The sequence below is a fragment of the Strix aluco genome, chromosome 2 (genome assembly GCF_031877795.1).
Source record: "Strix aluco isolate bStrAlu1 chromosome 2, bStrAlu1.hap1, whole genome shotgun sequence".
Taxonomy (NCBI): Eukaryota; Metazoa; Chordata; class Aves; order Strigiformes; family Strigidae; genus Strix; species Strix aluco.
The window spans coordinates 105997256-106010924 of NC_133932.1; the positions used below are offsets into that span (position 1 = coordinate 105997256).

Consider the following 13669-nt stretch of genomic DNA (forward strand, 5'->3'; position numbering starts at 1 on the left):
TTTTCACTGAGATAGTCTAGCAGAACTAGTATGCCTTGCCTGCACCCTGTAGATAGGAGAAGACATGAATGAAGAGGCACTGGCAAGTCTTGGGGCACACAGGGCTGTCCTGTACCTCCCTGGAGTGCTGGTGGAGGCGAGCTGTGTTCCCACAGCTAGCTCAGCCATATGATCTAGTTGCGGCAGTTTTAACAAGTTACTCATGTCACCTGGGCCATGGCAGCTGTCATGTTTGTTTACTAACCTGGCACAAATGTGAGGTAATTTGAGTTTGCTTGAGGTTAAGCTCACTCTATCTCCTGTCTATTGCAGGTATAAATTGCACACGCAGATAGTTACCCTGGCACACAAAGTGTCTAGTCGGGTTACCCCATCAGCATCGTTTGTGCTGTTAGCTGGGAATGCATTAGGTGTCACTACCTGGGTGCAAATTGGGAGCTGGAGGGTGAACGGGGCATGCCTGAATGTATACCTGTGTCCAGTCGAAGTGCTGTAGCAAGCTTTTATGTGTGAACGCTTCATCCTGTCCTATTGCATTTAGACCACATGTTTGTAGCTAACTATCTGGAGTGTTATGTGCTGGTAAGCACATCCTTCACAGGCTACAACCCTTAAATTCCACTTAAGCTTTGCCAACACCTTTTTTTTTGGGTCCGATTTCCTCTTCCCTGCAGAGGGCGGTGTTTCAGGGCTTATCGCAAGAGGCCTTATCTGCCTGCATCCACTCGCTGCTGGGAGCTGCCGATGCTATCAGCAAAAACAAGGTCAGAATCTGTGCTTTGGGTATGATTTCTTTCCCTCCCCCCTGTGTATATCTAAAGCCATGAAGTAGATGTTCGGAATGCTATTGAAATCTCAGTGAAAGCATGTTGCTCAGCCCCCAGAGACCTGATGGATTTGCCAGCTTTTAGTTACGGTTAATGTATTGTAAAGCAAAGATAATGATTCATATGCCAGCCTATCTGAAAAGGTGGAATACAAATCATAGCAATCATGTTTACGGGCTGCTCTAACTCACGTGAATTCAATCAAGTGATACCTAAAGAAAAATTTTCTGCCAGAAGTCTCTGCTTCCCATATTTGTTTTCACTGACCATTACTCTTTTCTCTTTTTCTCTGCCTCCATTGTTTGAATTTTCAAAAATCTTTCTAGGTATTAAATGCACTAGGCAGATTTGTTAAGTATTCTCTGCTCAGAACTGTCTATTATCAAAAGGTTTGATCTGATGTGTTGCTCAGAATTCAGTGCAGTTTCATCAAGTCATTTTAACTTTGTTACTTTAAGTAGTTGGAGTAAACCTTTTTTCCTGTCACAGTTCTTTAATACAAATACTGTAGTAACTTTCTAATTTCTAACAGCCAGGAAGTGAATTTAAAAAAAAAAAAAGAAAGTCTTAGAGTAAAATTGTTGGATTTGTATAGGCAGTAACTGTTTAGTAGTGAAAAAAATTTTAGTTGCTATTAGAAATGAAAATCCATTTTGAAGTATTTCTTATGAGTGTCCTTCAAAATATCTGTTAACCGTAGTATCTTTAAAAAGAAATTCAAACCGTGTTTCCGTCTAGCTTGAGCAGATAACTATTTCATATATAATTGATTCGGAGTTCTACAGTTAATTATCCATTCCAGCACTGTATATCGGGTCAGCATTGACTTAAAGTATTGCAGAGAATGAAACTCATCCTGCAGTGAACCCTAGTTAGGTTGGTCCAGGACTAGGATCTGTACCACTTTGTTCTTGATGCATGTGAATTTAACATTATCTGGTGAAACTGTGCATGTAATAATAATAATAATAATAAAAAACCCCCAACCAAACTCAAGAAACCCTTCCACCACTTATTTTTAGTAAACATTTCTGATTGTTAAAACTGCAGATTTAAATCTAATTTCTTCTTTACTCTTTTATTTAATATTATATCAAGGAGAAGTTCTATTGCAAAAGCAAATTTGAATTCTTGAGTCCTCCTCCATTTACTTCAATGAGCCATGAACTTCAGAGATTAAAAGCAGCCTGCAGTATAAAGCACATAGCTAAAATAACAAGCAGTGCAAAACTGATCATCTTGGTGGTGTGAACTTGGCCCTGTTTTATTCTTTGTATTTTTTGCTGTACTGTTTAGAAATTAACTAAGCTTTGTGTTTAATGACATGAGAAAAATGCTTTGTCAGACCTTTGCACAGTAGCACAGTTAGTCAAGGTTATTACAGAAACATTAACTGTTTGGCTTTTTTTAAATCATCGTAATGATTAAAGAAATTTGAGAACCTCACATTCTTCAAGTATAAATTATATGAATTACATGAAGTAATTCCTGGCTTTTATGAAGAATTGTATCTTCCAAATAATGGATACCTGTACTTAACGTGGACATTTAGTAATATGGCTGTGTAATCTAATTCGTCTAAGAAAAGTGAAGAAAGTCTGCTTCTGTAGAGCAATGTATTAGGAACAGTACAGAAGTGGAATTTGTTGATCCCAGAGTGTAGTTAATGGCACTACAGACTAGTGGAAAAAGCTTGTTAGTAAGATTATTAGTATTAATTTTGTTATAGTAAGTAACTAATAAAAATGGAGGTGTTGAAACTTTGCTCTTCATTTAATTGTGGGGTTTTTTTTACATGTAATGCATATTCTTTCTCTTGTGCTGTAGACCCAGGTTGATGGACAGCTTTTCTTAATAAAACACCTTTTGATTCTTCGTGAACAAATTGCTCCTTTCCACACTGATTTCACCATTAAGGAAATTTCCCTGGACCTTAAGAAAACTAGAGGTACTAAACAGTTGCTGGCTACAGAATGGGATGGGATTGTCCTCCCTTAATGTGCCAGTAAAAGTTCTGGGTTTATTTTATGTTCATTTGCAATGACCTGTATGCTTGTTCTAATCTCTTGCTTTGTTCTTCTCTGAAAAAAAAACCCAAAACCATTCAAGATGTATCTTAACAAATTCTTTATTCTTGTATGAAATGCATTTGACTGCTTTTTGCTGCTGACCTAACTTATTTATCCAGTCTTTTTTAAGAACAGCTAAGTAATCTACATTTCTATTGCACAGAGATGTCTTTCCCCTTTTCTGACCCTTTAAAGGAATACGTTTTGTTACCACTATGAATTTAACAATACATAGTTGACTGCCTAGAACAAATTAAGATTTCCTAGACCTTTCTGCGAGGTTTTGTTTTGGAAAGGATTTCTTGGGTTGCAAGTTCAATAAACAGTATTGTTGAACAGTTTTATGTAGCAACTGTGCTGCTGTAGGAAGGGAAAATAAAGAGTAGTGGCCGTGGTCATGGCCATGATTTTTAAAATTGTACTATGGTTCCTTTGTAAAATGCAGAAAAAGACCTCTCAATACAAAAGTGAACTGTCATACACTTGTCAAGTTTATAAAGATAATGGGAAAAATAATTGGAAGCATGTCAAGTTTGTCGTCTTCCGTTCCAGAAGAGAAAGGTGAAGAAGTAACTTTTCTTTCCTGCCATCTAATATGCTGCTGTTTTAACTCTGAAGCAAGCAATTCTTACACTAACCATTTCACCTGTTGCATTTGAACATCAATGAAACCTCCTACCTGTTGAGTAGTTTCTAGTTGACTGGAGGTTAAAGGGCAAATACATCCTTCTGGTGTCTTGTCCTGGCTGACACATAAGTTTGTTCTCCATCTTCATTTAGTTGAATAAATTTTTGTGCCAGCCAGTGCTTTGCAGATGATAGTGGTAAGTAATGGAAAACACTTTCTTTATATTGGGTGGTGGTGATGAAAAGATGTACATTGTGCTTAATTCTTAATGTAGTATAACATAGGCCAGTAGGGCTTTTATATTTGGGATGAGTTGTAGAAGAAAAATAACATGGCTAATATGAGTTTTACTGTGTTCTAGCCAAGCTTTCTATACATAGATTTAAGATTTAATTTGGGATTTATAGACAAAAGGACACTGCTTAATGTAAAAGTCATGCTTCCGCCCAATTTTTTTTTTTTTATAGTAGTATAATGCTAAGGTTCATGTAACTGAAGTATGCAGTGGGGAGAAGTGACTTTCACACTGACTAGCTCATAGGTTTCTAATCAAGTACTCAGGTAATGAAACAAAATTAGTCTTTATCTGTGGTCTACTTTAACAGCACAGGAGTGCAAAACCTACATGCCTACATCTCTGGTATTTCCTCTTCGTTTAATGCCTTTGACAGTACTTCTTTTAAGTCTCGTGTCTTGTTTCCCCCCATTGTTTTATACAGCAACAGGGGCGCAGAATTGATTTTGAAATGAAGAAAAAGCAGATGGATCTATAGGATGATAAGTTAATGACATCAGGGCAAAAAGCCATACTGAAACTGTATTAATAATTTTCCCAATTTGTCTAGATTTCAGGTTGACAACATCCTGTTAACAATATAGGAATAATTTCATTATTTTGTGTTAATTAAGATGCTGTTGCTCTTCCTTCTTGGGACTTCTGTGGAGACCATAAACATTACAGAATCACAGAATCATCTAGGTTGGAAAGGACCTTGAAGATCATCTAATCCAACCATTAACCTAGCACTGACAGTTCCCAACTACACCATATCCCTCAGCGCTATGTCGACCTGACTCTTAAACACCTCTAGGGATGGGGACTCCACCACCTCCCTGGGCAGCCCATTCCAATGCCTAACAACCCATTCTGTAAAGAAATGCTTTCTAATATCTAGTCTAAACCTTCCCTGGCACAACTTGAGGCCATTACCTCTTCCTATCGCTTGTTACTTGGTTAAAGAGACGCACCCCCAGCTCTCTGCAACCTCCTTTCAGGTAGCTGTAGAGGGCGATGAGGTCTCCCCTCAGCCTCCTCTTCTCCAGACTAAACAACCCCAGTTCCCTCAGCCGCTCCTCGTACGACATGTGCTCCAGACCCTGCACCAGCTTCATTGCCCTTCTCTGGACACGCTTGAGTAATTCAATGTCCTTTTTGTAGTGAGGGGCCCAAAACTGAACACAGTAATCGAGGTGCGGCCTCACCAGTGCTGAGTCCAGGGGTAAGATCACTTCCCTGTCCCTGCTGGCCACACTATTTCTGATACAAGCCAGGATACCATTGGCCTTCTTGGCCACCTGGGCACACTGCTGGCTCCTGTTCAGCCGGCTGTCAATCAACACCCCCAGGTCCCTCTCTGACTGGCAGCTCTCCAGCCACTCCTCCCCAAGCCTGTAGCTCTGCTGGGGGTTGTTGTGGCCTAAAACATTGAGCGTATATCAACCTTGATGCTTTGTTGTTTAGTGCTGACTAAAATAATTAAGCACAGAGAAAAAGAGTGCCAGTTCTAAGTTATTTCATGCAACTGTACTTGGTTTTCAGAGGCAACATGGATCAAATTATGCATATTGTTCCTAAATGCTTATGTAAAATTCTTTCACTTGTAGATATAGTTACAAAAGGAAAAGAGCTCACACAACTTGCATGCTGACAGCACTACAGCTAGTATAAGTTATTTGTTAGGTTTATATGATGTATTTATCTGTTTAGACTGTGCAACTGTTAGATTCAGGTTTACCGTAGGTGCAATTAAAAAAACAGTGGATCAAGCTTTGTGTGCTTCTGTGCATGTGCACTTGTGCATCCACACCTAGTGGTAGTGGAATCATTAGTTATAGTTCTAATCGTGCTAGCCTATTTTTTATGCATAAATGAGTAATTAAAGTTTTTAATTCCTGGAGCTGAATCCCATTGACTTAGAGTGTGAGTGACTTTCTGATTCACAGATGCAGCATTTAAAATTCTGAACCCTAAGACAGTTTCAAGATTTTTTCGACTAAACAGCAACAACGCCTTGATACAGTTCTTACTGGAGGTAATATGGAGTCTTATTGCATTAATAAAAATTGGGTCATTTAAGTGGGTAGTGATCTCTGGCAAATAAAAAGGAGAGAATTGTTGTTTTCTGTTCAAGGGTACTCCAGAAATCAGAGAACATTATATTGACTCTAAGAAAGATGTAGATCGTCATCTGAAATCAGCTTGTGAGCAGTTTATTCAGCAGCAAACCAAACAGTTTATAGAACAGCTGGAGGAGTTCATGACAAAGGTACAGACGTGTTGTATGTTTGTTAACCTAACTGAAATACTGGTAGGACAAGGGAATTACTATTTAAATTGGGTATAGGAGAGGCTGCTAGTTTTGTCTGATTAGCTGAAGATGATGACATTTCCCATGATAAGGTTGTGCTTCCCTTTAAATTCTAACAACAGTTTTCCGGGCACTTTTGAGATTAACAGATTAAAGGAACATGATATAGTTTGTTTTAGAAAGCAACCCTTACACTCTTTGATCAAGAAGCTTTAATGTTTCATTGAGGTGAAACAGGTCTGTGAAAGCTGGCAGGAGCTTTTCTGTTTGCAGGAAGATTCCTATCTTGACTGAATTTGTAAGCCTTCAAAAACAATCTTGGGTCACACATGTTCTTGAGGGAAGTCTTAAGAGTATGGCTGTGAAGTGTGTTACAATTTTCTGTTCTCAGCGTATTTTATACCTGTGAGGTGCTTGCTGAGCAGGACTTTCCTCCCAAGTCCTGTTTGTGACAAATTCCTGATAAAAGTTGATCAGAAAGGTTAGGCATCCTAGGGGATAGGAACAAAAGAGATGTCTTGTTATAATACACATCTTTCTAGAACCTGCGCTAGAGCTCAGAATTTCTAGGTATCTTGAGAAAACCGTGCAGCGGCATCTGTTACTTCTGGAAGATGAAAAGTGTGATGTGGATACTTACGTACTGAGAAAAAGCAGCATGACATCTCAGAAACTGGGGCTGCAGCATTGCATGAACATCACAAATATCCCAGCTGCTGTTTTAGAAGATTACAGTGTTAAATTTACTGATGCCTGTCATGCTGGGGTGAGGGGTCAGTGGCATGCCTAAAATACAGATGAATAACCGGTGAGATTGATAGATCATCTAGGTGATCCCAGTGATTCATTTGGAATCTGGGAAGTTTGACTAACGTGCTTAAGTATAAATCTCTTTCGAGGTTTTGTATCGTTAGGTGCCTAAGAGTCTCTGTAAATTTAATCCCATTTTGAATTTTACTTTCAAGAAGTGATCATGGTTGTAATTTTGAATTGCATTTTTGTTAAGCTACTTCGGCTGTGTGTTGTTAAGTCAGGGCATAGAAGAGAGAGAGCAGGGGAGATTCCACACACTGCAGTATCCGGGAGACTTGCACAGTTGTTACTTGGTCGCTTTGTTGTGAATTCAACTGAAAGAAACACCATTTTGTTGATTATACTTGTTTTAGGTAGCTGCTTTAAAAACAATGGCCACTCAAGGAGGTCCCAAGTACAGCCTTTCACAGCAACCTTGGGCACAACCAGGTATTTGCTTTGTTTTATACTCATGTTACCTCAGGTGCTCATAGGCTAATAAAACCATGATCATTTACTACTTTGAGACTTCTTCTGAAAAGTTCTCATCAAATGGAGACCCTTTCCATTCAACATTTTTGGTAGAGCAATATAAACTGCATTATGTGAGGCTGAAAAGCTGACCAGATTAATTTGGACTCTGAGAGTGCAATGATTTGGAAAAATTCTAAGTACCAAAGAACTGTCTACCTTTTTCTTGAAAATCCTGGCTTCCATTTTTACCTGTGTGCTATTTTAAATGTCTAAGATACCTCTAATCCAAAATCTGACAAACTTCAGAATATATATTTAATTGGTGCAGTAGATGAATGACTTGAGTATTTCTGAAGCTGTGACTGTTCTTGCATGAAAACAGCATTTCCGCAACTGCATACGGAATGTGCTTAAGGAATTATTTGATTGCATTGAGATAAAGTTTTTGGTTTTGTAGGAAAAAATGAATCTGCATTGAAGCTTTCATTGTCAGTACATTTGGTACCTACTTCCTTTTCAGTTTTTCTGTCACTATGCAAAAATGGAATCCAGTTTTTGTTTCCCTCATTTTAAGAATTCAAATGTGAATGCTTCGTAGGAGCATTTGGAGTAGTTTAGATGTTCCTGGGTTGTTTTGCTCTTCATGTTACGAAGTTGTGCTTCTGGGTGACAGAAATCTGATTATTCCAATTCATACATTGGAACCTTCTGTTGCATCATGTTCTTAAAATGCAAAGCCAGCTATGTTCATTCATAATTCAGAGCTGGTCCATGGGTCAGACACTCTCAAGGGCTAACTGGAGCTTCTGCTTAACATCTTCTGCTTCTTCAGAGTATTTTTAATGTTTGTTTGGAGATAATTATGTGTGTAGAGGCAGATCTAAGCAGAGCTTCTGCTGTTTCTTGGAGTCATTTTTCTGGGAAGCAGGAGCAGGCAGAAAATTTAGAAACAGTAGAAATTGAGTTTCAAAACCCCATAGTATATTAATTTTGGTACTTTAAAGCTATGTGATATATTTTTCCCCTGCCCTTTAAGCAAAGATCTTGTAAAATCATTAAAATACCTAGCAATAAAGAAAGAAGGTCTTGTCTGAGAGAGGATTTCTGTTTGGTTGATTCAAAATCCAGATGGCTGTGCAGCCTTCTTACAGATGTGGCCTGTGGTCAGTAAGGAGAATTTGTCGTGTGCTGTTCTCTTTACTAGCACTGTTTATTTCCCAACAGTTTTTCTTTTCCAGACAAGTTTTCTAGGAGGCGGGGGGGGGCTATGTAGAACTTTGCTGTTGGAAGGCTGTGACTTCAGGAACCTCAGGAGGATGTGGTAGCTTGTAGAAATGGGTTGGATGCACTTTCTGCAGGGAAAGAGAGGCAGATGTCTTGAGTAGGTCCCAAAAGAAAAGCATTGTTTGGCATACTGTGGTTGTATGATGGGTTGATGCTGCACAGGCCAGTCACCTCCTCTTTCCCTTTCACTCAAATGTGTGGCTGTGATCAGCCCCAGTAAAGTGGAGGTGATACTCTGGAGTGCAGATTTCAACTACCACAACGCCATTTTAGTTCATTAAGCATATTTTCTTTTACTTTCAGCAAAGATCAACGATCTGGTCTCTTCCACTTATAAGACAATAAAAACAAAGCTGCCATCAACGTTACGAAGCATGTCGTTATACTTGTCCAATAAAGATACAGAGTTAATTTTGTTTAAGCCAGTTAGGGTGAGTATTGCTAGATGTACTTAAGCATGTTTTTCTGTAGGTGTTGGGCCTTCATTTAGTTAAAGACTTTAAACACATTTTGTGGGATCGTTCACCTTATATTTCTGTGTGTGTATGGTTATATGTATAGTATATCTATATAAATGTATGTATGCATATATTTATAAGTGTATATATACAGACACATATCTGTATATCTGCAGAGTTATTCTAGGCTACCAGTCCAGCCAGTAAACATGTGACAAATACCATGCACGTGTAAGAGTGAACAGACTGTTACAGTCACTGTGGTGTCCTTGCATCTGAGAATCCTGTTGAAAAGACACATGAAATAAAAAAAATTAAAAAAAAATTAATAATATGCTTTATAATGATATGTTTAGCTTAAAAAAAACAAACCGAAGAACAAGCAGCTGTCCTGCCCTCCGTTGTACTCAGCTTACACAACACACACACACGGTACAGGGTAGTAACTGGTTCTGTTCATTCTACACATCTTCTGTACGAGCCACTGTAAAAAAAAAATTAACTCTGTCCCAGCCAAAACCAGTACAGCTTGGTCAGCTATGCATGGGCAGAAGCACTGGAGACAGAGAGGTTGATACACATTCAATGGGAGAGCCACTGTAAACCCACCAGAAAGAACCAAGCTTGAGTTTTAAGCTTCCACGTTAAGTCTGTAGGACTCAGTGTTTCAGCTTAGCACATTTTAGCTGAAGTTTTTACCTCACAGCCAGTGTGGATTCCTTGTGGCTGTTTGGGGCTTGCTTTAGAAGAAAAGCTGTTAAAGCTCTACTGCTTCTCCCTACCTGGTCACTTCAGTAGCTATTCTGTGTACATTGTGCTTATTCTGTTTCATGTTTGAGATGGGTGTTGTGGTTTTTAATACTGAGTTTTTTCTTTTTTCCTTTAAAAGAATAACATTCAGCAAATGTTCCAGAAACTCCATGCTTTGTTAAAGGAAGAATTTAGTAATGAAGATCTTCAGATCATAGCTTGTCCTTCAATGGAACAGGTATATATTGAAACTCCCTGTTTTTAATCAGTTGCTCTTTCATGTAACTGGCTCTTTTTAAACATTAGTTTTTTCGTTTTTAGTATTTTCAGTGTTCAGAATCTCTATTTATTTAGGTATTGTCCCACTTAATCCTGGGCTATATCTGAACTCTAGGGTCTCAGCTAAAGGGGGGGGTTGGTTTGGTTTTTGTTAATGAATATCCAGTAGAGGTTTTTAAACTGAAGGTGGTGATTGATGCTGCTGGCAATTGAGTTGTACAACATCATGACAGAGTTGCCGTTTCTGGGCATTGTCTTTTTGGAGAAATATCAAAGCTAGTGAATGCACTTTAAAAAAGCCTGTGCATGAGAAGGCAGTCTTGCTTTTGACGAATATAAAAAGCAGCAACTTTTACCTTTGGGAAGCATGAGAAAGTGTTCATTTGAAGTAAATTGCATTGGGAAAATGTGCAGATGTTTATGGAAAGGTAACCTTACATGATAAGGTCTTTAGTTTCAGAGGTGATTGGGGTTAAAAATTCTCTGTATTAGGATGCTCTGACAGAAACCAAGTAGGTTTTTAAAAATCTTGCTTTGACCTTAGTGGTTCAGGGAATATGGATGGAATCATGATTGTCCCAGGATGCCAATATTTAAGCACACAGTCTAGTTTACAGATTAGAGGGCATTGCCTACAGTGAATGTGGTCACAGGGATGTATGATAACTATCTTGGAGCACTGGATGGAGGTGGGGTTATCCTAGAGGAGATGACTTCCTCTAGTTGTCTATCTGTTAATCCTTAGGATCACTTCTCCTACAAACTGAAGTGTATGGGAAACCATACTGTAATCTGTGGGGAACAAGTATTGTGAAGGATCCCAAATGTTTTTCAGATACCGAACATGAATGGTTTTGGCAGTGGCATATTTTTTGGAATTCCTTGACAACACATGAAGTAATTTTAGAAACTTTGACACAGTAGGTTGTGACAGCTGAAGTAACTAGTCAGCATGGTCAAGAACTGCATTTTAAAAATCCTGCGAGTAGGCACTTGACTGGAAATTTTGGCCGGTTGTTTTGTAGCTGTCTTCCTGATTTATCTGAGACTCTGTGTGCTTCCTAGGAATCCCATTTAAAGATTAAAATATAGGATATCAGTTCTGAAACTTAGCTGCTCTGTCTAATGTAGGCTTTCCTTTTGTCTTTCAGGTGAATTTACTTTTATCGATGTCCAAGTAGCCTGACAGTGAGGCTGCTTGAAATAAGCTTCAGCTGAATGCAAGGCAGTGAAGGGAATGCAAACAGATCTGCTTGAAGTAAACAAAGGATCCCACTGTGCAGTCCAGTCTGCATCAAAACTATCCAGGCTGCTTAACCCTGTTTTAGGAAAAAAGCAAAAAAAGGGTTTTATTGATTTGTTAAAGGTTTTCCTGTTCATTGGCTTGAGAAGTTGGGGGGGAAGAAAACAAAACAAAAAGCCCTTTGCTGATCACTGTTATGGAAGCTCAGTTACTGCCTTACCCAGATGTTTTCAAAGTTGAAATCCTTGTTGGTTTTTTTTTATGTAAAAACCTTTCTTGCTTTCCTTTAATAAGCTGATGTATGCAGTGAAAAGCCGTACTTTCAAAGACACGCTGGAAATAATGCGCAGGGAATCAAATAGAAGTGGTAATAGGTATTTGCAAGGCTTGGAGATAAGCACATCGGTATGACAATTTGACTTAAGCAGGCATGCTATGATTTTTCTTTAACTCCCTTGAAAATCCTGGTAATTCACCACGTGCTTGAACATAATGCAGAGGTTCTTAGCTGGGAAAACTATTTCCTGCATGTGAAGCATTTCTTGAAACACTGGATGTGTTGTTTTTCTTACACTGTTGTGATTGGGAGCTGTGAGGTCAGACCTGACGTTTCATGCTCTAACCTTCCTCCATGTAAAGAATCTCAGTTCCTTGGGATTTGCAATGGAAAGCTGTGCAATATAATTTCTGTTGTTTCTGAGGGAACTGCGTGTTTTTGGATGCTTTACAGCAAAGCTTAGCATTGAGATTCTCAGGTACTTAGTTTTAGGTTAGAGTTGTGTTTTTGCCTTACCCAAGATCAAATGGTGGTGTTGCATTGTTTAAAGTGGGAACTGGGCCTGGAACTTGTACAGCCTTTGTGTAAGTGATAATAAGGGGGTGTTGGGATGCCAGGAATTGAATGTGCAAGCCAGAAATCAGCATTGTAAACAGAGGACAAGTACTTGGTAACTGGTAAACAGTGCATGCTGTTCAGTATGCATTAATTGGTCATTATTTTGGAAATCTGAATGCTAAACACTCCGCCATTGATGGAATGAAACACTACAAGCAGCTTTAGGGTGTTTCAGTGTGTAAGTCTTTATTGTGCAGCCCTGCAAATGAAAAATGTGGTGACTTACGTGGCAGATCTTTAACTTATGTATAAAACCTGTTCTGTAGTTTCAAATATGTAAACATTTCCATACACATTGGTGGTGTTTTGATTTAATAGTTTTCCTGTTATAAATCACATGGCTGGAGACTAAGATGGTAGAATTTAAAGCTACCACGAGAAGCGTTGCAGCCGTGGTGCTGAGGTACATAAATGGTACTTGTAGGACCTTACATGACCCTTAAAAATTAACTAAAGGAACTAACAAGGAAGAAAACTTACCCTTTCTTTTTACTTATGTAGAAATACAGGCTGTAAAATAATGTCCAGTGCATTGTAATATATGTATATCTGTTTTTTATAAAGTTTTACAGAAGGACTGCATGGTCACTGTACAGAGTTATGACTGACTTAATACAGATGTTGTACAGAAAATATGTGAAGGGTAAACCATTGCAGTAGTCACTCTTGTGCTTGGGATCTTTTTCTCTCTTGGAGTACCCAGAGAGGTCTAGGACAGCTGGTTGAAAGATTAGAAGAGCAATCAGTTTATACAGCCTGTTTGCTAAATGAACATTTGTTTAAACATGTACAGTTTCAGATATTTACGTTTACAAATAGTGTAAATACTTTCAAAAGATTAATTTAAGATGCTTTATATTATCTGACTAGAAACTTGCTGTTTTTAATTTTTTTAAATAAAAATGTTGCCTCCTATTTTGGTCCAAGAGTAAAGCTTTATTCTGTATCCTGAGGCTTGTCTGTCAAGATAACTGTAATACGGAGACAATAAACATCTTGTAAGCACAGACAGTGCATCCCTGAGAAGAAACGCTCTTTTTTAGCAGAAAGAGAATTGACTTTTTGGCACAGATGTATACCTGAGTGCTGAATGTACAGCTAATTGTTAAAATAATGCCTCTTTATGGTTACAATAAAAGTAAATTTGTATTTTCTTTACTGACAGACGGTCTTGTGTGACTAAATGGTCTCTTTGCTTGCAATTTCGTCAGGGGGAAGAAACCACAACTGTAATACAAGAACATATTTTAACTAGTTGGCTTTTGCTAAGAGAAAACTTGGCAGCTGGTGGCAGAAGGCCCAAGCATTATTGTATTTGATAGCTGTTCTCGTTGCATGGTTACTCAGACTCATCTACCCGTAGTTTCTCATTACCACATACT

At 38.5% G+C, this 13669-nt stretch overlaps 1 protein-coding gene across 2 annotated transcripts in view; it reads left to right on the forward strand.

Annotated features, from left to right (window-relative positions):
- Positions 1-13451, forward strand: part of COG3 (component of oligomeric golgi complex 3) — a 32937-nt gene extending 19486 nt beyond the window's left edge. Inside the window, exons 16-23 of one of the 2 annotated variants that reach the window (XM_074815656.1) lie at positions 675-764; positions 2655-2775; positions 5748-5836; positions 5936-6070; positions 7279-7354; positions 8966-9093; positions 10010-10108; positions 11301-13451. In XM_074815656.1, coding sequence (XP_074671757.1) covers positions 675-764; positions 2655-2775; positions 5748-5836; positions 5936-6070; positions 7279-7354; positions 8966-9093; positions 10010-10108; positions 11301-11330 — 768 coding nt within the window. In that variant the 3' untranslated portion in view covers positions 11331-13451. Of the gene's footprint in view, positions 1-674; positions 765-2654; positions 2776-5747; positions 5837-5935; positions 6071-7278; positions 7355-8965; positions 9094-10009; positions 10109-11300 lie in introns of those variants that run through there. The other variant, XR_012622054.1, reaches the window with a different exon arrangement.
- Positions 13452-13669: the final 218 nt, after the last annotated feature.